General features: G+C 47.3%; 1 protein-coding gene across 1 annotated transcript in view; it reads left to right on the top strand.

The window, feature by feature from the left end:
• Positions 1-2494: 2494 nt before the first annotated feature.
• The window catches only part of VPS35L (VPS35 endosomal protein sorting factor like), a 65099-nt gene continuing 40554 nt past the window's right edge, over positions 2495-27039 (top strand). Inside the window, exons 1-14 of the mRNA XM_066640399.1 lie at positions 2495-2535; positions 4308-4407; positions 5556-5723; positions 5933-6055; positions 7277-7301; positions 7612-7688; positions 9436-9564; positions 9757-9841; positions 14416-14475; positions 19212-19308; positions 20381-20428; positions 21313-21406; positions 23435-23512; positions 24107-24229. Coding sequence (XP_066496496.1) covers positions 2516-2535; positions 4308-4407; positions 5556-5723; positions 5933-6055; positions 7277-7301; positions 7612-7688; positions 9436-9564; positions 9757-9841; positions 14416-14475; positions 19212-19308; positions 20381-20428; positions 21313-21406; positions 23435-23512; positions 24107-24229 — 1227 coding nt within the window. The 5' untranslated portion in view covers positions 2495-2515. The remainder of the gene's footprint in view (positions 2536-4307; positions 4408-5555; positions 5724-5932; positions 6056-7276; positions 7302-7611; positions 7689-9435; positions 9565-9756; positions 9842-14415; positions 14476-19211; positions 19309-20380; positions 20429-21312; positions 21407-23434; positions 23513-24106; positions 24230-27039) is intronic.

Genomic DNA, 27039 nt, shown 5'->3' on the forward strand with positions numbered 1-27039 from the left:
AGGCTATTCAAAAATCATATAGCTACTAACTGCCCTTCAAAGAGCTGAACTGCAGTTTGTAAGTTTGGCTCTTCTGATGTTCTTGAGAATATTTATGTATGACTTTTCAACAGGGAGTAGTTCACAAAGAGGTTTACATTAAATCAATAAATGGGTTCTTGTCCCCAAAAGGCTCACAGTCTAGAAAAAAAATTAGAAAAAAAACCTTAGAAAAGCATAGGCTTGCCCTGTTTCTTTTACTATATGAACTGTTTTCTAAATTTTTGTTTTAAAGCAGTGTATAAATGCAAAGCTTTATTATATAAATAGAACTATACACCACTTTATTTATGAACACGGCTTCAAAAATAAATGCACAGCAGTTCACGTAGCAAAACAAATAGCAGTGCAAACTTATGCTCAGAAGTGCAGTATAATTTTCTAGGGTTGCCACATAGCCAAGCAGACTAACAGTTTGCAGCACCCAAAAACCGCCTTCTTTTGACACTGAAAGTGAGCCTCTTTTTTGGAATGGGGAATTATTTATATACTAGGTAATCTTCTGCACACTTCTCCGAACAAGCTCCGTGGAACCATGCTGGATTTACTCTGGAGTAATAGTGCCTACTCACTGCTGTTTGCCTGCATGGGTGTCCTTAATGCACTTACAGCGGTTCCCAAACTGTGTTGGAACCCTGGAGTATTGTGTCCAGTTCTGGTTGCCGCATCTCAAAAAAGACATAGTGGAAATGGAAAAGGTGGAAAAGAGAGCAACTAAGATGATTACGGGGCTGGGGCACCTTCCTTATGAGGAAGGGCTACGGCATTTGGGCCTCTTCAGCCTAGAAAAGAGGCGCCTGAGGGGGGACATGATTGAGACATAAAAAATTATGCATGGGAAGGACTGTGTGGATAGAGAGATGCTCTTTACACTCTTACATAACACCAGAACCAGGGGACATCCACTAAAATTGAGTTTTGGGAGAGTTAGGACAGACAAAAGAAAATATTTCTTTACTCAGCGTGTGACTGGTCTGTGGAACTCCTTGCCACAGGATGTGGTGATGGTGACTGGCCTGGACGCCTTTTAAAGGGGATTGGACATGTTTCTGGAGAAAAAATCCATTACGGGGTACAAGCCATTATGTGTATGCGCAACCTCCTGATTTTAGAAAAGGGCTCTGTCAGAATGCCAGATGCAAGGGAGGGCACCAGGATGCAGGTCTCTTGTTATCTGGTGTGCTCCCTGGGGCATTTGGTGGGCCGCTGTGAGATACAGGAAGCTGGACTGGATGGGCCTATGGCCTGATCCAGTGGGGCTGTTCTTATGTTCTTATGGTTCCTGACCTCCACAGTGGGTCAACCTCCTGATTTTAGAAATGGGCTTTGTCAGATGCAAGGGAGGGCACCAGGATGAGGTCTCTTGTTATCTGGTGTGCTCCCTGGGGCATTTGGTGGGCCGCTGTGAGATACAGGAAGCTGGACTAGATGGGCCTATGGCCTGATCCAGTGGGGCTGTTCTTATGTTCTTAACCCACTGGTGGGTCATGTCCTGATTTTTGGTGGGTTGCCAAGGGTGATGGAAAGATAATTAATTGCCTTAAGCCCCAAGGCTGTTGAAAAATCAGATACTGTAGCTGTGAATTACCCTGCAAAAGAGCTCAGCTCCTGCAGTCGGCAAGAGAGCTGCTCTAACTGCCCTGCAAGGAGCCGAGGTCCTGCAGTCTGCAAGCATGTATAGATATAGGGAGCTAACGTTTGAGGGTCTTTGTTCTGGTCTGTATTACTTGTAAGTAAATATATAGAATGATTTCTTTCTAGATCTCTTTTTAAAAAAAAAGTTTGGTAAACCTAGGTGGGTTCTGACAGACTATTGTTTTAAAAAGTGGGTCCTGGTGCTAAAAAGTTTGGGAACCACTGACCTACAATGAGCTAGTTGAAGTTTGGAAAGGGAGAAAGGCAAGTTTTCTGGGTCTATATACAATCCTATATTATCGTTGTGGTTGATTGTTGTTATCCTGCCCTTCCCATGCCGAAGCAAATAACCCAGGAGGCTTATAGAGCTCTGTAATAAATGCACAATACATCACACCCACACACACCTCTCTCACTTCCCTGGATTTTAATGAGGTTTTTAAGTTGTGTATTTTAAGTATTTTTTAATGCTTATATTTTATATCTGTATCATTTGTAAGCCTCTTAGAATGCCCTTTGGGAGATTATTTTATCTATATGTATGTACACATGCATGCATGTATGTATGTATGTACGTATGCATGCATGCATATATGTATGTATATATGCATGCATGTATGTATGTATGTATAAATAAATAAAAGGTCATATTGGATATAATGGGGTTTGCTTGTATCCAGTGGGACCTCCTCCCCCAGGAAAGCCTGCTCAGAACAGTTGCTTTGCAAGGACTGGCAAGTGCCCTTCTCAAAGATGGCTGCCCTGGCTTCCCTATGAGGAGGGGAAGTGAGCCATAAAAGGCTGAGCAATGGGAGGGGGGAGTCATGTGCAAGGAGGCAAGATGGCGGCTGCCTTTCCCTGGTAAGGGCTCTGGGGAGGCTGCAGACAGAGGAGCTTGGAAGGGGTGGGCTGGCAGGGGAGGGATGGAGAGGGGCTTGCAAGGGGGCAGAGCATTGCTTTCCCCCCCCCTGCAATGCCCCAGGAGGGAGGGCTGCAAGGAGCTAGCCAGGCACTGCTGGAGAAGAGCTCTGTGCTTCCAGGAGGGTAGCCCCTTCCCCAGTACAGACCTGGCAGGGGCTGCTCAGCAGTTCTGCCCATTGATTGCAATGGGGCTCCATGCAGAGCCCCATCCTAGGCAGGTCTATTCAGAAGTCTTATTAAAGTCAGTGGGGCTCACTGCCAGGAAAGTGTGTGTGAGGCTGCAGTCTGAGGTTTCAGGCTTCAGTCACTTGGGAGTAAGTCCCACGGACTATAATGGCACTTACTTCTGAGTAGTCATGCCTAGGATTGGGCTGTTAGTCCCCTGCAGTGAAAGCAACACCTCCCCCCATCGCATTGCACCTTGAAAGATGCATTTGCACGCAGTCAGTGGCTGCTCAGCAGTTCTGCCCATTGATTGCAATGGGGCTCCTTGCAGCTCAGGCAGGTCTACTCAGAAGTAAGTTTCATTAAAGTCAGTGGGGCTTATTCCAAGGAAAGAGTGAGGCTGCAGTCTCACGCTCCAATGCTGCCCAGACTTACCTGGGAATAAGTTCAATTGACTATAATGGCACTTACTTCTGTGTAGACATGCCTAGGATTGAGCTGGGTGGGCTGTTGTCCTCTTCATCTACACCTTGGTGGTCCCGGATTGGAATTGCTGGCACCTTTCAGCCCAACAGAGAAATATCCCCTGCTAAAATGTGCTTTATGAGGGGCAGAGGAGGAGTAAAAGGTTAATACTTATGATTAGAGTAGCAACCTTGGTGTAAATGGTGCTTAATCAAGAGTGAAAAGACAGATTCTCTGCCCCAAGGAGCTTACAGTCCATATACCAACATGCTGGAGGGAAGGAGGATGGAGATGAGTACACGGGGAAGCATATGTGATTAAAGGCTCCTTAAGAGCTTATTTATGCTACAGTCCCATGCATGTCTGTTTAAAAGTCTCCAATTAACTCTGTAATACAAATAGTTCAGTGGTTCTCACTCCTTTAGCACCGGGGCCCACTTTTTAGAATGAGAATCTGTTAGGACCCACCAGAAGTGATGTCATGACTGGAAGTAACATCACTAAGCAGGAAAATATTTAACTATCATCAGCTGCAATCCTACCCACACTTAGCCAGGAGTAAATCCCATTGACTATCATTGTTAAAAGCAACTTCATAGCAGCCTGTTAAACATACAGGTCTGTGACATTTTCCCAAATGCAGTCACATTGCATGGTAAAATCAAGTCTAATATATTAAAAATAAAATATTGACATGAATGGGGGGCCCAGGCGCAATTGGCTCACGACCCACCTAGTGGGTCCCGACCCACAGTTTGAGAAACACCGCTTTAGTTTATCACCTTAAGCAATTCTTTCCAACGCCAGGTGGTGTTGCTGTTGGGACAAGCTTTGCTTCTGTCTTTAGCTCCTGAGAAGAGCACAGTACAGTACTGAAAGATTTGTTCACCCAGGGCATAATTAATCTGTGGAACTACTTGGCACAGGATGTCAAGATGGCACCTTAGCTGAGAAGCCTTTAAGAGGGGGCAGGACCTATTTATGGAGGAAAGCTTCTTTTTCCACAGCATATCGATACTATGTAAGCTTCCTGAACATGATGATGCTTGATGCAATATTTTAATTTTTTTGTCCTTTTCCAGGCATGCAAGGTCAAGGAACTACACACGTGAGTTGGAGTCACGCCGACTGGAAGGCGTGTCTGTGGAATTTGGAGACTACCATCCGCTCAAACCCATCACGGTAGGCTTCGTTCGCCATCTTGCTGACCATCTTTCTATGGTGCCGTTCCAGTTTGACCTCTTTCTGCTTGCAAAAAAGTGTGATTGAATGCTCCACGCGGATGCTTTGAAACGACTGGAAGTAAATGGCCTTGCTTCTGAGTTGGACTGCATAGGAAACGGGCTTGGTGGTTCTCTTAGAGCTCCATCCTAGGCGTGCGTGGCGGAAAAGTTAACATTGGGTTGCCCAGGTAAAATCAGAGCAAGGAAAGTCTCTGCCTTTAGCCATGTTGCTAGGTCTGCGCTACAAGGTGGAGTCCACCATAAGGGAGAGGACCTGTGTCACGCCCACACCTAGAATATTTGGCTGGATCCAATTGGTGGATGGGTCAGGAGACCTATAAAGGTGGAAGGAAGTAGACTTCCTTTGTCTTAGTTCGTATCTGGCCAAGGGGGCCTGAGCTTTGACCATTCAGACAAGATGGCTCCACCTTGACTGCAGCAAGGATGGGGTGGACTGGAACCTTGAAAGTGTAAGACTTTGGTGAGTGATAGCTAGAGTCGGGAGTTAGCTCTTTATTGTTTTATTGTTGCTGAGTGTTGTAGTGTAATGAAATGCTCTAATCTCAATTCTGAAATCTATGACTGATGCAGTGCCTATCTGTATAACTGTTTCTTGAACTTTCTCTTCAATAAATCCCATCTATTCCAGCCGACTGGATTATTGGACTGATGGAACAAAGGGACTTGGTTGTGGGAGCTAATCCAGAGTTGATCGCTATGTGAACTGGCGACCCCAGTAACGGATACCTGCTCCTGGGTTCAAGCCGAGTCAGGGTGGCTCAGGCTGGAGCACTGCTCAAAGGGGTTTGCTAAACTGACCTGACTATCAGGTTTGGAAGCTCTTGTGGTTATAGAGCAATTGGCAAATGAAAAAGGAGAAGCTTGAGAGGCTGGATAGGTTTATGGCCGGTTAATTACCTCTAGGGGCAATAAGCTGACTGCACGACACTCTGGGGGAGGCCGTGGAGCCCGTAATAGCGCACTTACCTATGAGTAAGCCCCACTGAACCAGTGAGACGTATTTCTGCATAGATACATTTAGGATTGCGCCTCAAATCTTTTTTTCAGGCCCTTCACACTGTAACCGTTTTGTGTGTGTGTGTGCAGGTAACGGAATCGAAGACCAAGAAACTGGGCCGTAAAGGGAGCGCTTCTTCCACGTCATCCTCGTCCTCCAGTTCAGTGGTGGATCCTCTGAGCAGCGTGTTGGATGGCATGGATCCCTTGTCACTGTTTGCCGCCACTGCCGACCCCTTGCTCGGCGCAGCCAACGCGGTAATGTTCTAAGGCAGCGGTGGTAGCAGGGCTAGACGGGCATGTAACTGGCACGTCGCTGCTTTGATCCCTGACCCCTGTGTCTGTGTGCCGATCTGGGGGCGTTTGTTTTGGAACAGATCAGAGCGGTTATTTCATTGTATAAGATGCTGAGCCGGTCCTTGTGTGTGTGATTTTTTTTTTTTGGGCCGCTGCTTTCTTTCCTGTAGGAGAGCGGCAGAAAGAGACGTGATAAGGATGACACTTTGACCGTTGGAAGTGACTTTGAGCCTTGGTCGAGCAAGCGGGGTGAGATCCTTGCTAGGTACACCACGAATGAGAAGCTCTCCATTGTGAGTGATTGGTTTGAAGTTATTTTTTTTTTTCCTCATGTGGGATGCAAGCTAAATTCTAATGATGCCCATCCAGGGATTCTCGAATAATACCCCTCAAATCTGCTTTGTGAGATTCTGCCAACTCCTCTCCATGATCGTGGCCCCTCTAGCTCAGCCCCTCATGTTCTCTCCAACAACACCACCCTTTCTCCCTTATGCCTGGAACTCACCCCAGATCACCTGCATGTGACCTTGCATGTGAGCACCTGAATGTGATCCTTCCTTCCAGTCTCCTCTTAAAATTAACCTGTTCAGCCTTTGGCAGTACTCATTTATCCTGTGCTTCAGGTAGCAGATGTACATGGAATCGAAACTGTTTTATGCTTCCCTGTTTATCTCATAACAACATAAGAACAGCCCCACTGGATCAGGCCATAGGCCCATCTAGTCCAGCTTCCTATATCTCACAGCGGCCCACCAAATGCCCCAGGGAGCACACCAGATAGCAAGAGACCTGCAAGGCTTCCTGGGAATTGTAGTTTAAGAACATAAGAACAGCCCCACTGGATCAGGCCATAGGCCCATCTAGTCCAGCTTCCTGTATCTCACAGCGGCCCACCAAATGCCCGAGGGAGCACGCCAGATAACAAGAGACCTGCAAGGCCTCCTGGGAATTGTAGTTTAAGAACATAAGAACAGCCCCACTGGATCAGGCCATAGGCCCATCTAGTCCAGCTTCCTGTATCTCACAGCGGCCCACCAAATGCCCCAGGGAGCACACCGGATAACAAAGGACCTGCATCCTGGTGCCTTCCCTTGCATCTGACATAGCCCATTTCTAAAATCAGGAGGTTGCACATACACATCATGGCTTGTAACCCATAATGGATTTTTCCTCCAGAAATTGGTCCAGTCTCTGCCTCCAGGTCCCTCCTCATCCTCTATCATTAACAAATATTTAGTTCACAAGGCAGTTTGCATAGCAAAATAAATGGCTCCCTGTCCTCAAAGTACTCACGGTCTTAAAAGATGGATTTTTTTTTTTAAAGTGATAGCGTTTGATTCTGTTGAACGTTGTGCCTGAGAAAATATTCAGTGACTTCCAAAATGTAATGTGGGTCCTGATCAAGATACTGAGGCCTGTTTTTTTTGTTGTTGTTGTTGTTGCACTTGAGGGCTGGGAAGGGTTAAAGGGTTGAAAAGAGCGATTTTCCTAAAATAGTGGTGTTTTTATTGCAGAATTTGTACATGGGATCTGAAAAAGGTACGTAGTATCTTTTCATATGTTGAACTGTTCAGAATAAAAGGAAGTCAGATGTCATTCTAGAGCTTGTAATTTTTCCTGCTTCTATACAAGCGATTTGGGTCTCCATTGTTGACTAGGTTTCCGACGTCACGAGAGAGCAGATCTAGTTTTTGCTCATGTTATTTAGGTAGTGGCTTTTATTTCCAGAGGCGCTTTTGTGGCGCTCTGTCGTTGGTTCGCTGACTTGGGGCTGGTGCCTTCTTAGTTGCTCTTTATGGTGTTGTGTGATCATGTTGCTGAAGGCACCCAAATGTGTCATTGCCTGCAGGTAAAGTCACAACTCCTGGATCAGCAGTTTCTGAGAAGGTGCGCACCAGGTTGGAAGAACTGGATGATCTTGAAGAGGTGAGTGCGCACTTGAGCCTTGCAGCTTAATCCATCCTCTCTTGGGCGTGTGGGTGGAACATCCCAAAGAACAGGGGTGGCCATACTTGCTTCACATATAAACCACATATGATAAACCAGATTTTTTGAGAGCCACAAGCGAGATGGTTGAGAGCATCAATATTTAGAAGCATTTACATTCTTAACTGTACAGTGGGTTCTCCTTATCCATGGATTTGGAACCCACTGATTTGACCCACTGTGGGTTCTGAACTCATGTCTGGAGTGCCCATAGAGGAAGTGCCGGTTGCGTCTGGAGGTGTTCTGATGCATATGGAAGCGTGCGGCCTCCTTGTGCCTCACAAGGTCTCTGAGAGACCTTTACGGTTTCTCGACAAACCAGAAGTGCCTCTCAGAGGCCTTCTGAGGTGCAGGGAAGCCACACACGATCGTGTCGCACCTCTGTTCGACCTCCAGACGTGGAGGTCTGGAGATCCTCTGTGCCCCCCCCCCCCACAGATCTCGGTATCCACAGGGGGTCTGGGAACAGATCCCCCATGGATACCGAGGTCTAACGGTATTTACTCACCTTATTTGCTGTATTTACTTAATGTTACTGAACATTAAATGTACATTTTAATCCAGTGGACTCTCGGTTTACATCCAGTAAATAATTATAAAGGCTGAGAATGTCTAATTTACCATTTATATTAATGGTGATGCAAGAAGGAGCTCAGCCAACATATTTCAGAGAGCCGCACATTATGTCAAAGAGCTTCTTGAGCCACGGTTTGGCCACCCCTGCCATAGGTGGTGGCACCTATGGCACCTTCCCGAACCATTTCTGCTGTATCTTGATTTGGGTTAAACACTACATAAGAACATAAGAACAGCCCCACTGGATCAGGCCATAGGCCCATCTAGTCCAGCTTCCTGTATCTCACAGCGGCCCACCAAATGCCCCAGGGAGCACACAAGACAACAAGAGACCTGCATCCTGGTGCCCTCCCTTGCATCTGGCATTCTGACATGGCCCATTTCTAAAATCAGGAGGTTGCGCATACACATCATGGCTTGTACCCCGTAATGGATTTTTCCTCCAGAAACTTGTCCCCCTTTTAAAGGCGTCCAGGCTAGACACCAGCACCATATCCTGTGGCAAGGAGTTCCACAGACCAACCACACGCTGAGTAAAGAAATATCTTCTTTTGTCTGTTCTTACTCTCCCGACACTCAATTTTAGTGGATGTCCCCTGGTTTTGGTGTTATGTGAGAGTGTAAAGAGCATCTCTCTACCCACTCTGTCCATCCCTTGCATAATTTTGTATGTCTCAATCATGTCCCCCCTCAGGCGTCTCTTTTCTAGGCTGAAGAGGCCAAACGCCGTAGCCTTTCCTCGTAAGGAAGGTGCCCCAGCCCAGTAATCATCTTAGTCGCTCTCTTATGCACCTTTTCCATTTCCAACACAAACTACATTTGTGTTGAAGCTGCAGTTTGTGATGCGTCCACTTTAGAGTCTGTGCCCAGAGTAAAACATACAGCCTTTTTATGGTTTGTGTCTTGCTGAGCCCCAAAACGTAAATCTTTCTGGCCGGACCTGGTTTGTGAAAGCCCAGTTGGGGTGAACCCTTATAGAATGTCAATGACAGCTTGTTACGTAATCTGCTCCTTGGCAACTGATGATTTCGGCCGTTGTCCAAGAGGAGATGGGGAAGCCTGTTGGAAAAAGGAGCTGCCTGGCTTTCTGAACGTCCTGTTTGCTTTTCAGGGCTCACAAAAAGAGCTATTAAACTTGACTCAGCAAGATTACACCAACCGGATTGAAGAGCTCAACCAGTCCCTGAAGGATGCTTGGGCCTCAGATCAGAAAGTGAAAGCTCTGAAAATAGTCATTCAGGTCTGTATCGTGGACATTTGAGTGTCCTTGAGAAAGGCGGGATATACATTGTTCAAAAAAATATCCTTCATTCATAAATTTCATTGAACGCAACGGGACTGACTTCTGAGCTGAACTGTAAAAACTCCTTTGAAACACTGAACAGTCACATGTCATCACAGCCTGGTTGTCGCCCTTTCTCTCTTTTCCCAGTGTTCAAAACTCCTTTCGGACACAACCGTCATCCAGTTCTACCCAAGTAAATTTGTCCTCATAACGGACATCCTGGACACGTTTGGTAAGTCCCAAAATACAGAACAGGATCCTCTTTAATTTTTTTTAATGGGTTGGTGTTTTGAGTGGTAGCTGAGTGGAATAAGCAGTTCTGAAAATGGAGAGGAAATTGACTGGGAGCCTCTCTAGAATGGAAATAGGCGAGATCCCCCCCCCTTTAATTGCTGGGACGAAATCAGAACAATTTTTTTCCTTAAGTAGTTACAGAAATAAACGCAGTGATTTAAAAGGTGATTCCAGATTTCGACACGCTGCAATAAAAATGCGATCCACAGAATCCCTCCAGCCCTATGCTGCAATAAATATAAAATTCACTGAGTTATCTCCCCCCCCCCCAAATGCCCACTTTCATGTAAATGGTTCCCTCTGGAGATCACCGAACGCAAACAGGCTTCACTAAACTGCTTTTATGCATTTGGTGTGTTTTACTTTACATTAACAAACTTGTGTATTTCTGTGTACCTAGGGTGTCCCTAGCAGGTGTAAAAACTGCAGCCATGTTTTTGGGGGTGGCTCCATTTTGCTTCTTGAACGAACTGGTGCTCAACCCCCTCCCCTGAGTTGGCTGTTCATATGTACAAGAGGAACCTGTACGAAAATGTTGCATCTCCCAATTCCTACTGCCCAACTGGGCTCAAGCAGGCCACCTCTCTCCCCTGGCCCACCCATGTTTTCTTGCCCACTTTCGTAGAATCATGGAAGGGGCTTAATAGGTCATCTAGTCCGATCCACTACCTTAGGCAGGAACATATCCCTCAACATTACTTGGCCCTTGTCTGCTTTCTCCAAACCTCCTGGTGCCTGAAATGATTTGTGAAATGCGGCCCCCATTTACCTGGTGATGTGCCTGCCTCTGCTCATCCCACTTCCTGAGTTGGAAAAAGTAGAGGGAGACAGAGGGGCTGCAGAGAAGTGACTCTCTAGCCCATCGCTCTCTTCTCCTCTGCACTTCTTTTCTCTCTCTCTCTCCCTTTTCCAAACCAGGGAGTTGCAGACGGAGGCAAGAGGCTAGACATGAGTTGAGTGCGCCTGCCCCTATGCAACCACCTCAGTTGGCCCCGCAGATGGCCCACCCCTGATAATACATAACGCCCTGAAATCATTCAGCCCTGTTGGGTAGACCACAGTCGTTTCCCTCTTCCGTTTGGAGACCGTAAGTAGCACACCGGAAGCCCACTGTAGAATTTACGACAGAGATGGAACTGTGGCAAGAGAGCCCTTGGGGTCCAGCTCAAAGTTTTAACTGCTTCCACTAGCTCTCAAGGCTTCTGAATTCAAGTAGTTGTGTGTCCAGTTGTGTGAGTGTGAAGCTTATTTCCGCTGGATAAGAGATAAAAAGTTCCTTTGCCCTGAACTGTTCACAGCATCCTTGCCCGAAATCTCTTGTGCATTCTGACGCTGTTTCATGTTTAATTCTTGTGCAGCAGTGAGAATTTTTTCTCTTATAAAGCATTGGAGTGGGTCTGTTTTTGTATTTTTACTTTCCAACAGAATATTCTTATTTTTTTGTTTGTTGTTCGTTCAGTCTGCACTTCCCTGCCTCCCCCCTGCACCAGATATCAGGTTTCCTTCTTGAAGGTCTCAGCTGACTTGAAAGTTGCTTACAGTGGTGAAATATCTTTATTTGGGAGAGAGAACGCACCAGATGTCCTTTCCTGGACAAAGAAAATGCAGTGGGGATAATATGACCTGCCCACTACCTCTCAGACTTGAGTGGACTTAGGCCAAATAATAATAATAATGTTATCGGCATATACAGATGTCTTAAGCCTAATTCTAGGGTGCTTGTCATGGTTTGACCTGGCTGCATTCTGGTTGTACCCAAGAGCTTATGTAGTATTCTGGCTGTGTAGCTGAGCTGTGAATCAGGACATCCCTTGTTCAAATTGTGCTTCTGCTTTGCTGGATCAGGCCTAGGATCCATCTAGTCCAGCTTCCTGTATCTCACAGTGGCCCACCAGATGCCTTTGGAGCACGCAAAGTAACAAGAGACCTGCATCTTGGTGTCACTCCTTTGCATCTAGCATTCGGAGACAGCCTACTTTTAAAACCAGGAGCTTGCACATACCTATCATGGCTTGTAACCTCTGATGGACATTTCTTCATAAATCTGTCTATTCCCCCTTTTAAAGGCATCTAGGTTAGACCACATCCCCACATCTTGTGGCAAGGGGTTCACAGGCTAAGTTTCACACGCTGAGAACATAAATATTTTCTTTTGCCTGTTCTGTCTCTCCTGATACTGTTTGAGTGGGTGTCCCCCTGGTTCTGGTTTTGTGAGAGAGGGAAAAGAGCATCCCTCTATCCACCTCCTGCATAATTTTGTATGTCTCAGTCATGCCCCCAGGTGCCCTTTTTTCTAGACTGAAGAACCCCAAATGCTGTAGCCCCTCCTTACAAGGGAGGTGCCCCAGCCCGGTAATCATTTTGAGTCACTGTCTTCTGCACTTTTTCCAGTATGTCGTTTTTGAGATGTGGGGACTAGAACTTGGCTCAGTACTTCAAATGGTGGTCTCTTACCCAGTGTGTAATTAGTCTGTGGAACTCCTAGCCATGGGATGTGGGGATGGCATCTGGGCTAGATGCCTCGAAAAGGGGATTGGACAAAGAAAGTCCATCACAGGATACAAGTATGTGCAATCTCCTGGTTCTCGGCTACCTCAGAATGCCAGATGCAAGGGAGGGCACCAGGATGCAGGTCTCTGGTTGTCTTGTGCGTTCCCTGAGGCAAGAGGTGGGCCACTGTGAGCTACAGGAAGCTGAACTACATGGGCCACTGCCTAATCAGCAGGGATCTTATGTTTGCCCATAAAGCAAAAAAAAAAAAAAAAAAAAATCAAAACATCAAGCTTTGACTTCTACAGAATTCTTCTCTGGACGAAAGGTCACCAACAGACAGGTCTGCAACAGACCTCCCCCCCTCAATGTTGTCTTGAGCATTCCACCCCAGCATGGCAACTTTTCTGGAGCTGTTGCTGGTATCTTTTGTGTATCTTTCAGCCCCATCCTATGCATGCCTTCTCAGAAGTAAGTCCCATTGAGTTCAGTGAGGCTTACCCCAGGTAAGTGTATATAGGATTGCGGCCTTGCTTTCTTTAGATTGTGAGCCCTTCGGCGGGTAGGGCACGATGGGGTGATTTTTTGGTACGTACGTAAGCCACTTTGTGAAATACCATTTGTTGAAAAATGGTATCTGCATACTCTCATTTAATCCTAATTATAGATTTTAGAAGCTACAGACTTTTGGGGCTCTTACAGCAAGTCCTTCTGTTCCCCATCAATCTGATGAAGAATCCTGTTGGACTCTAAACCTTGCTGTTGGGTATTTTGTTCTGCTTTGGTTAGTCCCACTAAAGGCCTTGCCCTACTTTGGTTTCTGGATTTTTGTGATGCAAGGGTAGCACACAGTCTTCTTTTTAGTGCCTCCTGTCCCCACTAGGTGGCAGGATTATGTAACGGGAATAAAACTCATTTGACAGGTTGCAAGCGGTACAGGATAGATTTAAAAGAGGCACTTGGGTGAGCTGCGGTCCTATATACACTTACCTGGGAGTATGCCCCATGAAGTCAGTGTGTTTGCCTTCTGACTATACATGCATAGGATTAATGCTGTAAATTAATCCCACTCCTTTCTGGCCTGCTCTGTTCTGAAGAGATTGGGCAACAAAGCAGAACATAAGCTCCCCAGATGGCAGTAAAAATTTTCCCAAATTAACCCTAAATCTAAAGGTAAAAAAAGATGGATTTTACTTTGTTTCCTGTTCCGGCTTGGACTTGGCTTTTATAAAGTGCATTTCAAGGGTCCGACGCAAGGAGCCTAGATTATTTTTCCCCGTACTGTACATAGGAAGCTGGGAGAGCGTGGCTTACCCATGGCCAGATGGCAAATTGTAGTGGCCATGAGACCAGACTCCTTGGCTCACAGCAACACCCTCTAGCTTCCAAGAAAGCAGATTCCCTGCACGTAAAATTCCCTTTTCATTAATTTCATTGCATTCCAACTTTCTTCCAACAAGCTCAGTGCGGCGATGAATTAGCCCAACGACCCTGTGAGGTAGGAAAGGCTGATATGATGTGTGGCGCGCATGGTTACTTGGTGAACAGCAGTGAAGTTTTAGGAGCAGGTCAAGTTGTCTTTTACTGGAGTCTTTACATGGCATATTGAGCAATCTTGGTCTATCCCAGGGGTGTCAAACGTAAGGCCTGGGGGCCGGATACGACCCGTGGAAGCTCTTTATCCAGCCCTTTCCAGCACCACCATCAGCTGCTGAGCTGTACTGTGGTGTCACTGATGAATCCGTCCGAAAATTAGACTCTCCCATATCTTGAAAACATGCTCAAGATTTGCATATTTTCTGCTCTGTTTGCAGCTGATGAATTCCTATGCAGGAAAAGTTGCCTATTTCTGATCATCACCTGCTTAATGACATCAGTTCCTGCTTAATGACATCATTTCCTGCCCTCATCAGGCGTCATGAATGCTGTTTGGCCCACTTTATGAAATGAGTTTGACACCCTGTTTGCCTGCTTTAAAATGCAGAAATGAATGGTCTGTCTTTTCTTTTTTATATCTTGCAGGAAAGCTGGTGTATGAAAGAATCCTTTCCATGTGCGTGGAAAATCGCAGCTCTTTACCAGGTAAATCTGTGCACCTTCCCCAACCCTTTGCATGCCGTTCGCCATAGATGAAATGCTCAGAGGGTTGAGTTGTTGAAGGGAAGCCTGTTTCCTGTGAAATGATTCTTGTGGGACTCTGTTGGAAAGTGTGTTTAGGATTGCTAGGGGAGAGTCATCCTTCTTGATTCTCTTCCCTGCCCCAGCTCGGGGCAGGGGCTGTTGCAGCATGCAAGTGTACCTATCAGGGTGGCCAAACCTCAGCTCGGGAGCCACATCTCTTTGACATAAAATGTGCAGCTCTCTGACGTACGTTGGCTGAGCTCCTTTTTTGCATCGCAATTCATATAAAAGGTAAATAAAAAACGTTCAGACTTTATTTACCTGGTCCAAACTGAGGGTTCGCTGGATTAAAATGTACATCTTGCGTTTCAGATTCAGAAACCTTTTATTGGCATAAAAATCAACATAAAAACATAAAACAATACACTTAAACTATACCTAAAACAGACCCATAAATCGAGTCAACGCATCGCCCTTATTCACTTATGCCGTGCCTCCTCAAAATTAAATAAAGAAATTTCGCCACTTGGTGTGTACATCTCATGTTCATAGTGAGTAAATAATATTTAAGAATTGAAATGCTTCTTAAAGATGGCAGCTCTCCAACATCCAAAGTTTATCGTCTGTGGCTGTTAAAGCAAGTTTGGCTGCACTGAATATAAATGCACGCCGTGTGTATACCGTAGAATTCTCTTGTTTAGTTGTGTGCGAGTTATTGAATATTCTGTCTGTTTTGTTGTTTTTTTTTTTTCTTGGAGCATCTATGCTCTTCTTGAAGTCCGTCCAGGGCGGATAAATAGTTTATAAAAGTATAAAAAAACCAATCTTGAAATCCCCGAGAGCAAAAATGCGGTAATGAGAGATTCCAGCCTAGCGCAAACATGGAGAATTTCCGATGCCTCGAGCAGCTCTGTGTGCAACAGGAACATGCTCAGTGATATTTGGACTCATTCTTTCCATTCCAATAAAGTAAAAGAAAACCCTTCTAATCTTCTAACAACAGAGTCTTTCTCTTCCCCCCCCCCCCACTCCACCTCCTGCAGGGAACCAGGCTGAATTTTAGAACTTGTCCTCATTGGAACATACTTATGACCCAATCCTCTCCTTTCCAGTACGGTGGCACTGAAATGGTCACCGCTGTATCCTGGAGGACCGTGGAAGCTGCCGAGCTCTCCTTGGGGCAATTGTTCCTTTACCTTTGTGTCAAGCCCTGGCGGCCCCATGTGTCTACTTGGATCTGCGCCAGCTCTTGAGAACCAAGAAGACTCGTGTTGGACTCCTGGGCTCCGGAGGGGAGGGGAAAGGGACTCATGTTGGGCTCCGGAGGGGCGGGGATAGGATTGCTCCACAGCTTCTGATGCTGTCCCCGCCGCCCTCCTGGGCCCAGTTGGCCCACCCTCTTTCTGTCCCCTCTCCACCTCCCCCATGCCCTCCCTCCACCAAAAGCCTCCCTGCTGCTTGGTGGGGGATACTTACTGCTGGGCACTTGTCGTTCGCATCCTGCCGGCGTGGAGGACCTGGCGCCGAGTGGCGCTGGCCCCTCTGCCACTGGAGAAGTTTCTAATGGCACTTTAGTGATAGTCATTGCTTGTGCAGCACTCCAGCCACCACGGCGCCAGCATAGGATCAGGCATGGAAAGGAGAGTCTAATGGCAGTGGTTTTGGAAGGGAGGTTGGTTTGCTTCCGATAAGGACACTGATCCTTTATAGCAGGGGTGTCCAGAGTTTTTGGCAGAAGGGCCACATCAGCTCTTTGACACTATGTCAGGGGCCAGGGGGAAAAAAGAATTAATTTACGTGTAAAATTTGAATAATTTACAATAAGTTTACATAAATGAATATATTAAAGACGAACTTATATGAATGAATGAAGGTCTTGCAATAGCTCAAGGCCTATAAAGGCCTTGCACAAAGCAAGGCCGGCCTTTCCTTTGCTGCCGCTGCTGCATCACAGAGTGAAACAGCAAGCAGTGAGGGAGCCCTCATCCCCACAGCTCACGCAAGAGGTTAAACAGTCACCCTCACGCTGAGAGCAGTTGAGTTGGGCCAGTGTGGGCTCCAACAAATCCCCAGAGGGCCAGAGGCTCATTGGAGACTGGGGGCTCCCTGAGGGCTGCATTGAGAGGCCTTGAGGGCCGCAAGTGGCCCCAGGGCCGGGGTTTGGGCACCCGTGTTTTATAGGGCAGGCTGTGTGAGGCTAGCTTTCTTTCCAGATTTAGTAGCTAAAAATCTTGGCCCTTGAATTGCCTTGCAGTCAATGTACAAAATCAGCGAGATTGGGTGTATCATTTTTTTTTTGTGCCACACACTTTTGTGAGCATCTTGGGTTGCCTTCCTCATCCCCGTCTTCCTCGCATTTGCTTTCCAGCAGCAGCTGTTCACAGTGTTGTCCTTAACTGACTGTGATAGTCGGAGCATTCCTGGGCTGGGGACTCCGGGTCCCCGTAGCGCTTCATTATGTAAAAGTCCTCGAGCGGTTGTGGGGGGTTGCATATTGCCAAACCGGTGGGAGGGGGGGAAGAGCTGCTCTTGCTCTCGGTCTTCCCTTGCCGCACAGAGCTCGGCCCTTTCTGAGGAAGGAGCCGGCGCGGCCACAGAATATCAAACGGCAGTCTGCTCCCGTCTGCTTGAATAGAGAACTTGGGTGGCTTCTACTTTTTCTGCTGGCTGATTGCGCAACCAGAATGCGTGGCGAACTTCGCTGCCTGCCTGCGTGTTCCGCTTTGCTTGTGCTGAAAGATGCCGACCTTGTAATTCAGGGTGTGATCTGTGTGATGCAGTACAGGCCAAGCTGCTTGGTTGTCGGTACCCGACAATCAGTGGTGTCACTAGGGAGGTGCGGGGGGTGCAGGCCGCACTGGGTGACACCTGGGTGGGTGGGCTGGCTAATGATCACAAAAAGAGATAAGGGAGATACTGTGTAGCAGGCACTGGAAAAGACATTAGGCTGGGATGAACAGGGACACTTACTCTCAGTGGCGATCCTGGCCCCTGTGCCACCTGGGGCTAAGACAGCAGAATGCCCCCCTTGGGGGCCTTCTTAGGGCCAGAGGAGGTCCCATGTGGCCTCCTCCAGTTCTCCAAAGGTCTTAAATGTTACTTCTGGTTTTCAGGTGAAAACCGGAAGTGATTTTTAAAGTCCCTCAGAGGGCCATGGAGGCCATGTGCAGCCTCCTCCAGCCCTCCAAGAGAGGTGGTGGAGGGGATGTATAAGGAAGATGCCGCCGCCCCTGCATTCATGGTGCCCTGGAGCATTTGCCCCCTTGATACCCCCCAGGTATGCCAGTGCCCCAGCTAAATCGAAGAGAGCCAACCCTTAACAGATGCCTCTTTGCCCAGTTAGGGGGAGAAGTGTGTATGCTTGCTCTCTCAATATATTTTTTTGATGACTCACTGTGGTCATGTTCCTTTCCGTTCCTTGATACAATAAGGACTCTCTTTTCTTGCAGCAACTTCTAGTCTTGGCAGTGCAAGCCACAGGCTCCCTGTACCCCTTAAAAGCTGGCAAAAAGACAGAAGATGAAATGCTGAGTCTCTCTCTCTCTCTCTCTCTCTCTCTCTCTTCCTTAAGAATAGCAAGGAGAAGCTCAAGCGGGCAGCAAATTCTCAATATTGGGTGTTATGTAACTGTCCCTTCCGCTGTGTTGTGTTGGTTTCTCTTCTATATTTCTGGGCTCGGAGCCGTTCATCTCTGTGAGTCGTGAGCATTGAGGGCACGGCACGCCCGAGGCCCGTGATGGCTTTCCCATTCTGCTTGTTCTTGGCCTGCGTCTTTACCTGGGGTGGGGGTGGGGGATGCACGCAGCGCGATCCTGTGCACGTCTACTTGGAAGCGAGTCCCACTGAGTTCAGTGGGACTTATTCCCATGTAAGTTTGAAGTGTTGACGCACTGGCCCAGGTGCGCTGTGGGAATTTGGGGGAGGGTCATTTATTAGTAGGGCCATTGGGGGATGTGAGACCCCCCCCCACCGGTAGTGCAGCGTGCCTTGTCGATTGTCCAAAACGGATGGTGTGCCTTGACAATTTTAGCGCTTCGTCAGTGTGCCGCAAGATGGAGAAGGTTGAAAATCACTGCACTGGCCTGTGACTCTGCTACTCTTTCTATTCCTTGCTTCCTTTACTGCCCTGTCCCCCTCTTCCCTTTCCAGTCCTGGAAGTGGGGAGAGCAGCAGCAGAAGGAGTGAGTGGGTAGGCAAATGTAGCCCCCACCCATCTTCTGCCGGAGGCATTTGCCTCAGTTGGTCTGGCCCTGTCTCTGATGTGCATATGATAGATGCTTCCACCATTGAAGTGGAAATGATGTCCTGGGGTGATATTGGCAGACTGTACTTGACGTCCCTTAGCCTGGTTGCATCCATGTGTGAATCTGCCTTATACAGTCAGACCATCAGGTCCGCATCCTCTACAGAGGCTCTCCAGGGTTTCAAAGAAAAGTTGGGGAGGGGGGAGACTGTCCCCCCAGTCCTGAGTGGTGATGCCAGGTTCTAAGAGGTGCCCGAGGCTGCACTCAGTTCTGGTCCCTTCCTGGTGCTTACGTTGCCCATGTGACCTTTCAAAGGATCATCTTCTCATGCCCTGTAGGAGTGTGTTAAATATTTGAGGGTTCCACTTTATCAGTTGCAGCTAATTTAACTGAGAACCATAATAAAGCAGGCAATTCTTCACTTAGATCTTCTTTTCTTCTTTGTTTTATCAGATAATTTTACTCCAGAAAGTGTTAATGATACTGCCAAGGAAACCTGTTTAAACTGGTTCTTCAAGATCGCTTCCATCCGAGAACTCATTCCCAGACTGTATCCTTTTTCTGGAGAGAAAAAAAAAAAAAACAAGACTTGAAGATGTTATGATTTAATTTTAATTATTCACATTTCTACCCCTTCCTTTTTTTAAGGAGTTAAGTGTGGTGTTTATGGTTCTATTCTCACCCATCCCTTGTGTCCTCAGACCAACTCTTTGAGGTGACAGAGAGAGTCACCCAGTGACCAAAGTGGCTGGATCTCACCCCTCATTGCTCTAACCACTGCACAATATTGCCTTCTTGGTTTATTCCTGAATTTTTAAAACAAGAATTTCCCAATGTTGTTGTTCTTTTTTCATAGGGGAAAAAACATATGTGATAGTAAGTATCCAAAAGGCCAGTTCTGTTTGTTTGTGATGCCAGTGAAGCTTGCAATTGTTTGAAATGGACATTAGAATTCACCTATGTCTGAGTCTCTTAGAGAATTGGAAGGCACTAGATGAACATTGTCTCCATTCAATGGTAGATATTGCACAGAGGTTTTAGATGGGAATCTTTTTCTATAAGGGATTAGGAGCCCACTCACTAACTCTTCTCCAATTTCTCTCTGGATTGAAAAAGAAAGAAGGGGACAGAAGAGTCGGAGGGCTAGAATATCTCCTGGGAGACACTCTAGCCCAGCTCTCTCATCTCCTGAACACTTCTCTTCTTTCTTTTCCAGCCCAGGCAGTGGTAGGACAAAAAACTGGCTCCTCTTCCATACTAGCTTTCAACAGATATAAGCGGAAACTTAAGTCTCACCAGCTTCTATTGCGATGCATGAGAGTTTTATGAAACCGCTTCTTCCCATATTGATTTTTCACCTATATTCTGCGGAGAGAACTATAAACACCACACTTAACTCCTGTTGTGTTTTTGCTTTTCCATTGTGTACTTTTTAGCAGAAGAGGCAATAGGAAGAATATTTATGCCTTTCTTAAGGAAGGCTAAATATATATTGGGTTATACAACGGTGGTGATATTGTCCCAGGAGAGAATGTAGGTAATATATACGGGACACTTATATTTACTTTCTTGACAATGAATTTAGTTTGGCTACTTTCGCTTTGACTTTTTTTTGGTCACAGATATGTGGAAGCTGCAATACTAAAGTGCAACAAATTCCTTTCTAAAAAGTAAGGCTAACAACATTTAGTCAAAAATGGGTGAACAAAATGTGGGGCATGTGAAGGTGTAAATAGGCCAACCGCGGCCTGGAGATTTTACCTAGTGTCGGAATCTGCTAGTGCAGCGTTTCCCAAACTGTGGGTCAGGACCCACCAGCCGGTCATGACCTGACCGTTGGTGGGTCGTGAAACTGACAAGTTGATAGCTGACAAGGAAAATGTATTGCTGGATACAATGTATCCAATGTTACATTAAATGTTACAATGTAACAATGGTACATACAATGTTTACAATGTATCCAATGTATTGCTGGATACATTGTTGATAGCTGACAAGGAAAATGTATTGAAACGTGAAACTGAACCGCAAGTGCCTCAGTACCTCAGTTGTAAGTGCCTCCTTGCCTCAGTCCATGTTGAAGGGCCAAGGGGAACGCAATGCCACCAGATTTGGTCCTGATCTGATGGTCGCAGGCCCTCCAAAAACACTCTAGAAGGAAGTTGTCCCCCCCCCCCCAAGCTGTCAAGAAAAATGTATTGAGCCCTATGGAAAGCGAAACAGAGTTGATGGTGTGTTTACTCATGAGTAGGCAAGTATGCCTTGGCTCCTATTTGAAGGCCAGGCAAAGGCCTCCAGAATGATCTTGATCCAACGAATGTGGAGCTAATTGCGTTTGGTCTTGTGTTACGTAGATCTTGTTTTCTGCCCTGGCCTGTGGCTGATTCAGCTGCTTAGTAAATCTTGAATTTTTCAGTGGTGCTTTATGGTGCCTTTTGCTATTTTGTGCTCTCCTTGGTGAGGCGGAAGGACATGTCTCAAGTCGTCAGGTGGTGAGCTGGTGGATCTGGGTAGGTTGTCCAAGCTTGTAGTCAATTTCCAATTGTCTTTACAGCGGAATCTCAGAATGTCTGCCCCGATTGACCTCCATGATCCGAGGAATTGGAGACCCTTTGGTTGCCATCTACGCTAGAGCATATCTCTGCAGGGTAGGCTTTTCTTGTTGTTTTAAAGCCTTAGCGTTCTATGTCTCCAGCTGGGTCCCAACTCAAACTCCAACCCTGTAGCAAGGAACCTGGTGTCCAGAACTTAGCGGGTTAGAGGAGTAGACGAGGGAGTGGCCACAGTCCTTGTTTTTCTTTCCCACTTGAAGGCAGCCAGTTGGTGTGCCCTGCTGCTGTCTTGTTCCGCCCCTTCCTTCCTCCCTCCCAGGCCAGTTGGAAGGAGAGGTGGGCAAAGAGTGGTATGGCAGCATTGCGTGGTCAGGTTGGCAAGGTGGTGGGGAGAGAAAGAGGAGGCAAGGCAGAGGGCAGAGGGGGGTGATGTGAGAGCAGGTGGATGGATGAGCGCCAGATTGAAGAAGCCCACTGCAGGTTGGGGGCATGGTCAAAGGACCTTGGAGTGGGGGGGGGGAGTCTTGGAGTGGGGGGAGTCTTGGAGTGGGGACAGTTAAGAACATAAGAACAGCCCCACTGGATCAGGCCATAGGCCCATCTAGTCCAGCTTCCTGTATCTCACAGCGGCCCACCAAATGCCCCAGGGAGCACACCAGATAACAAGAGACCTGCAAGGCCTCCTGGGAATTGTAGTTAAGAACATAAGAACAGCCCCACTGGATCAGGCCGTAGGCCCATCTAGTCCAGCTTCCTGTATCTCACAGCGGCCCACCAAATGCCCCAGGGAGCACACCAGATAACAAGAGACCTGCAAGGCCTCCTGGGAATTGTAGTTAAGAACATAAGAACAGCCCCACTGGATCAGGCCATAGGCCCATCTAGTCCAGCTTCCTGTATCTCACAGCGGCCCACCAAATGCCCCAGGGAGCACACCAGATAACAAGAAGACTTGCAAGGCCTCCTGGGAATTGTAGTTAAGAACATAAGAACATCCCCACTGGATCAGGCTATAGGCCCACCTAGTCCAGCTTCCTGTATCTCACAGCGGCCCACCAAGTGCCCCAGGGAGCACACCAGATAACAAGAGACCTGCAAGGCCTCCTGGGAATTGTAGTTAAGAACATAAGAACAGCCACACTGGATCAGGCCATAGGCCCATCTGGTCCAGCTTCCTGTATCTCACAGTGGCCCACCAAATGCCCCAGGGAGCACACCAGATAACAAGAAGACCTGCAAGGCATTCTGGGAATTGTAGTTAAGAACATAAGAACAGCCCCACTGGATCAGGCCATAGGCCCATCTGGTCCAGCTTCCTGTATCTCACAGCGGCCCACCAAATGCCCCAGGGAGCACACCAGATAACAAGAGACCTCATCCTGGTGCCCTTTGAGTTCTCTCTTTGAGAGGCCCTGGCTTCTAATCAAACCATGCAGACTTCAAGTGCAAAACAAAATGACCTGAGCAGAACTGCCATGACCCACCAGAACTATGCCCACTTTCCAGCCCTCTCTGTAAAATACAGGTTTTTTTTAGTCTTGCTGACAGATTGTCTGGTTAGTAGTAGACTTTCTTCAGCCCCCAAAGTGGCCAGAATTTTCCCTGGATCGGGAATTGCCCCACCTCCTAATTCTCAGATTCTGGATGTGGCTATACCACAGAATGTGTGCATTTGTGTCTTGTACTCTTCTGCTTTCTTGACTTAGGTGTTAGCCTTAAGCCCTCTCATTGCATCTTTTTCTGATGCCTATCTTGTCTGTCATGTGGATGCCCGAGTTATGTTTCATCTTTCTGTTGGGCTCCCCAATGGGGGAGAGAAAAGAACATCGTGCGATGGATTTGTGTCTCCATGTCAGGGATTTTCAACCTTTTTCATTTTGTGGCACACTGACAAGGCACTAAAATTGTTGAGGCCCACCATCAGGTTTTTGACAAGTTGACAAGGCACACCATACTGCCAGTGGAAGGCTCACATCCCCATTGGTCCTACTAATAAATGATCTTCCCCCAAATTCCTGTGGCACACCTGTGGACCACTGGCGGCGCACTAGTGTGCCACGGCACAGTGGTTGAAAATGGCTGCTCTATGTGATTGACTCAACTGACGTAGTTCTTTGATCCTAGGTTGGGATGGAAGTGGCTCCACACCTGAAGGAGAGCCTCAACAAGAACTTCTTTGACTTCCTCCTAACGTTTAAACAAGTAAGTGAGCGGCGATGAGATGATTCGGTTTCACCAAGACTTTGCTACCCATTGAGATGATGCTTTTCAGGGCGTAAGAGGGCCTTACAACCCGCATATGGTCACAAGCGATTCCCCGTATCCGCGGGCCCCATATCCACGGTTCACAAATCCCCCATCGTGCAAATGACTTATTTTTATCTGATTGCAGCCATCATATCACTTTCTGTGTGTGTAGCCTGTGAACTCTTAACAGGAAGCAGGAGGAACTCCCAGGAAGTGGGGTGGACGGCTGAAAACAATGCAACACTAAGCCCTCCAACCTGCTTCCTGTGAGTGCTTCCTGTTTGTCTCTGTGCTGTCTGCAAACCCTGACAGTGGCAGGAGGTCTGCAGTCAGAGAAGTCATTTACACAGTGGGGGATGAATTTGTGAACTGCATCTTTTAGGGCTCACTACTATCCACGGTTTCCCGTGTCCCTGGTGGCAACATCCCCCTTGGATATGGGCAAACACCTGTACCTGACAATTCTTTTTCTTTTCTCTGTTTTTTTCAACTGCTTTTCTAAGACTTGCTTTTTTTCCCCAAGCTTGATCGTTTTGATCTTCTTCATAGATTCATGGAGACACCGTCCAGAATCAGCTGGTGCTGCAGTGCGTCGAGATTCCATTGTACCTGACTCTTTATTCCCCTGCCATAGATTGGATTCTGCAGTGCCTCTCGTACCGAGCTGCAGAGGTAAAAGGATGCAAGCTGGCTATCGGTTTGAAGACTTGTATTTTTGCCGCGTGGATGGGCTAAACTCTTTCATCCTGATCCAAGAGGCTTAATAAGAAGGCAGGATTGAATTCCACATATGCAGCAAGAACCTGTTTCGACATGAGATTAAAACCAGTGTTGAGTTTAATGTACCGCCCCCCCCATTGTGTGCAAGGCGACAAATTTAGCAACTTTCCTTCATTGTTCATTTATCAAAACGATGAAGGGGAGCTTCTAACTTTCCTTCTCTTTTGTGTAAGTCTCACACTTGGAGTGGCGGCAGTAAAGCATAGATGGATAGTTTAGCAGAGCGATTTTCAACCTTTTTTTTAATCTGGAAAGGCACACTGGAAAGGCTCTAAAATGGTCAAGACACTATCTGTTTTTGGTCAACTGAGAAGACCCACTGCAGTGCTTGTGGGGAGGTGCTCACATCCCCCCCCCATGGCGCTGCTAGGAAACGACCCTCCCCCAAACTCCCACGACACACCTGTGGACCATTCATTGCACACCATCGCGCACTGGTTGAAAACCACAGGTTTAGTATCTATTTTTGTGGAGTGCCTTGTTCACAGGCTCAGTCCTGCACTGTGAGTGTTGCTTACAGTCTGCCAACTTTGATCCGGCATGTTCGGTGTTCAGAACCACTTGTGATCCAGTCAAATGCATCTTTTTAAGAGTGAGGGGATTCCACAAGGGGGGAAGGCTACCACCAACAAGGTCCTGACCCATGTCCCCACCAACTGTGCATCATGTGGGGTGGGAACTGGAGCAGGGTCTTGGAGAATGCAGAGTTGTGGGTAAACTGAGTTGGGAGAAGAGATCACTTCGAGTATCCCGGTCCCAAGCCACAGAGGACTTTTTACAAGTAATAAACAACACTTTGAATGGTGCCCCCAAAATGCTGGAAGTCGGTGCAATTCATAGAGCATTGTTTGCAACATGTGTAGACCGTGGCAGGCACCCAGTTGCAGCCTGCCTGTTGGCATTCTTCTCCGGTTGCAGTTTCTGGACAGTCTTCAATGGCAGCCCCATGTAGAATTGTGTTGCAGTAGTCAAGAGAAGTGACAAAGGTGTGGATCACTGTCAAAATCAACTGAGTGTCCTATGGACATGCTAAGAATTCCAGGCTACAGAGGGTGCCTCCCTTGACACAGATCCTCGACTTGAGCCGAAAAGCCAAACTCATTATTCGAGATCTTACCAGCTCAGCTTGTTTCCAGGCTGAACCGAAGAGCGCTTGTTCTCCTGCTTTGAAGCCTCCGACATCATAGCTGTGCGTGTGACTTTCTCACCTCGGTCGTGCGAATTGCACTTCCTTTTATTTTTAAACCGGCTCAGCGTTATAAAGTCCTGAAAACTGCCAGAGGCAAGGATTTAATTTCCAACAAGGCATTGCGGGATGCCGACATTGGGGGGGGGGGAGAGAAAGGGAGGAAAAAAAGCATCAAGCCATGTGGAAACATGAAATCTTTCACTATCCTAGTGTTTGCCTCCAGCTTTTAAAAGGATGTGTTGGAAACTGCCACAGATCTGTTCTTCCTCCATTGCAAGCGAATCCCGTTACGACTACTAGGAAACCATCTTTTTGTTGACGTACAGAGCCGAGGGTGAATGATTGATCTTCTCTGAATGGGAGCTGGTACCTGGAAATCTTTCCCTTTGGTGTTTGGAAGGGGTTGCCCTTTTGGTTCTAGTGGATGGTTGGATGGATGGGTAGAGGCTAAAGGAGAAACAATTTGGCACAGAGTTGTAACTAGGGTGGAGCCTGAGGGGCACCTGCCCCAGGCACCATGCAAAGTGGGGGTGCGTGACTGCCCCCATGCTCTGCCCTAGTTATGGAGGAGGCGCTGGTGTAGCGGTGTAGTGCAACTCCCTCCTCCAGGAAGAACACGAAAGTGACACCATGATGTCATGTGACACCATGATGTCACTGACCTGGGTGCTGGGGCAGTGCATTGCTTCTCTGCCTTGAAGATGCCCTTGTGCTCTCTTGGGTAAGCCTGATCTGGTATTAAGAGTTGTGCTAACTGCTGGCAAGAAGAAAAGCTGTAGCTGCTCTTTTTGAGAGGGGTCCATAGATGAGGGAAGGCAAGTAGCCTGTAGTTCCACAGGCAGGAACCTTTTCCAGTCAGCAGATACCATAAAGTTAGAGAGGGCCTTGTAGGCCATCTGCATCAGCTTCCTGCTTGGTACTGGGAATCCAGAACTGGAGAATCTCGAACCTCGATCTATGTGTTTTTGACAAAGAGGGCTCCAGTCAACTGCTTGGCGCAGCTCATAATTTGAACCTCTGGGATTGGCTGTCCTGAGATGTGATGGCTTCAGAAGGGGAGTGGCCCAAATCCCAGCGCTGTTTATGGCTCTGCACTGCCTCCAGATTCAGAGGCATCAGCCCAGTTGCAGGGGAGCAGCAGAAAAGGGCATGGCTTTATCTCCTGCTTGTAGGGTTCTCGGAGGCAGTGGGTCACTGTGGGGAGACAGGATGCTGGACTAGATGGGCCTTGGGCCCATCCAGTAGGGTTCTTATGTAGGCTTCATCCCTCCTATGTATGTACAGAACTCTTGGTTAAGATTCCTTCTCAATGCTGGAAGGGAAATTGTGGAAGCTGGAGTGGTTGCACCCCAAAGTGTACCTCAACAGCTCATGTAGAGTTTTGGCAACCAACCTTTGAGCCCTCTCTGGGGTCAGAAGCCCAAGGTTATTTTTAGAATTTTTCTCCTCTTGCCATCTCTGTCTCCTGCCCCTAGTGTTGCAAACCGGTGTAGATCCATTTTTGGCGTGCGCT

The sequence above is a fragment of the Tiliqua scincoides genome, chromosome 13 (assembly GCF_035046505.1).
Source record: "Tiliqua scincoides isolate rTilSci1 chromosome 13, rTilSci1.hap2, whole genome shotgun sequence".
Lineage (NCBI taxonomy): Eukaryota > Metazoa > Chordata > Lepidosauria > Squamata > Scincidae > Tiliqua > Tiliqua scincoides.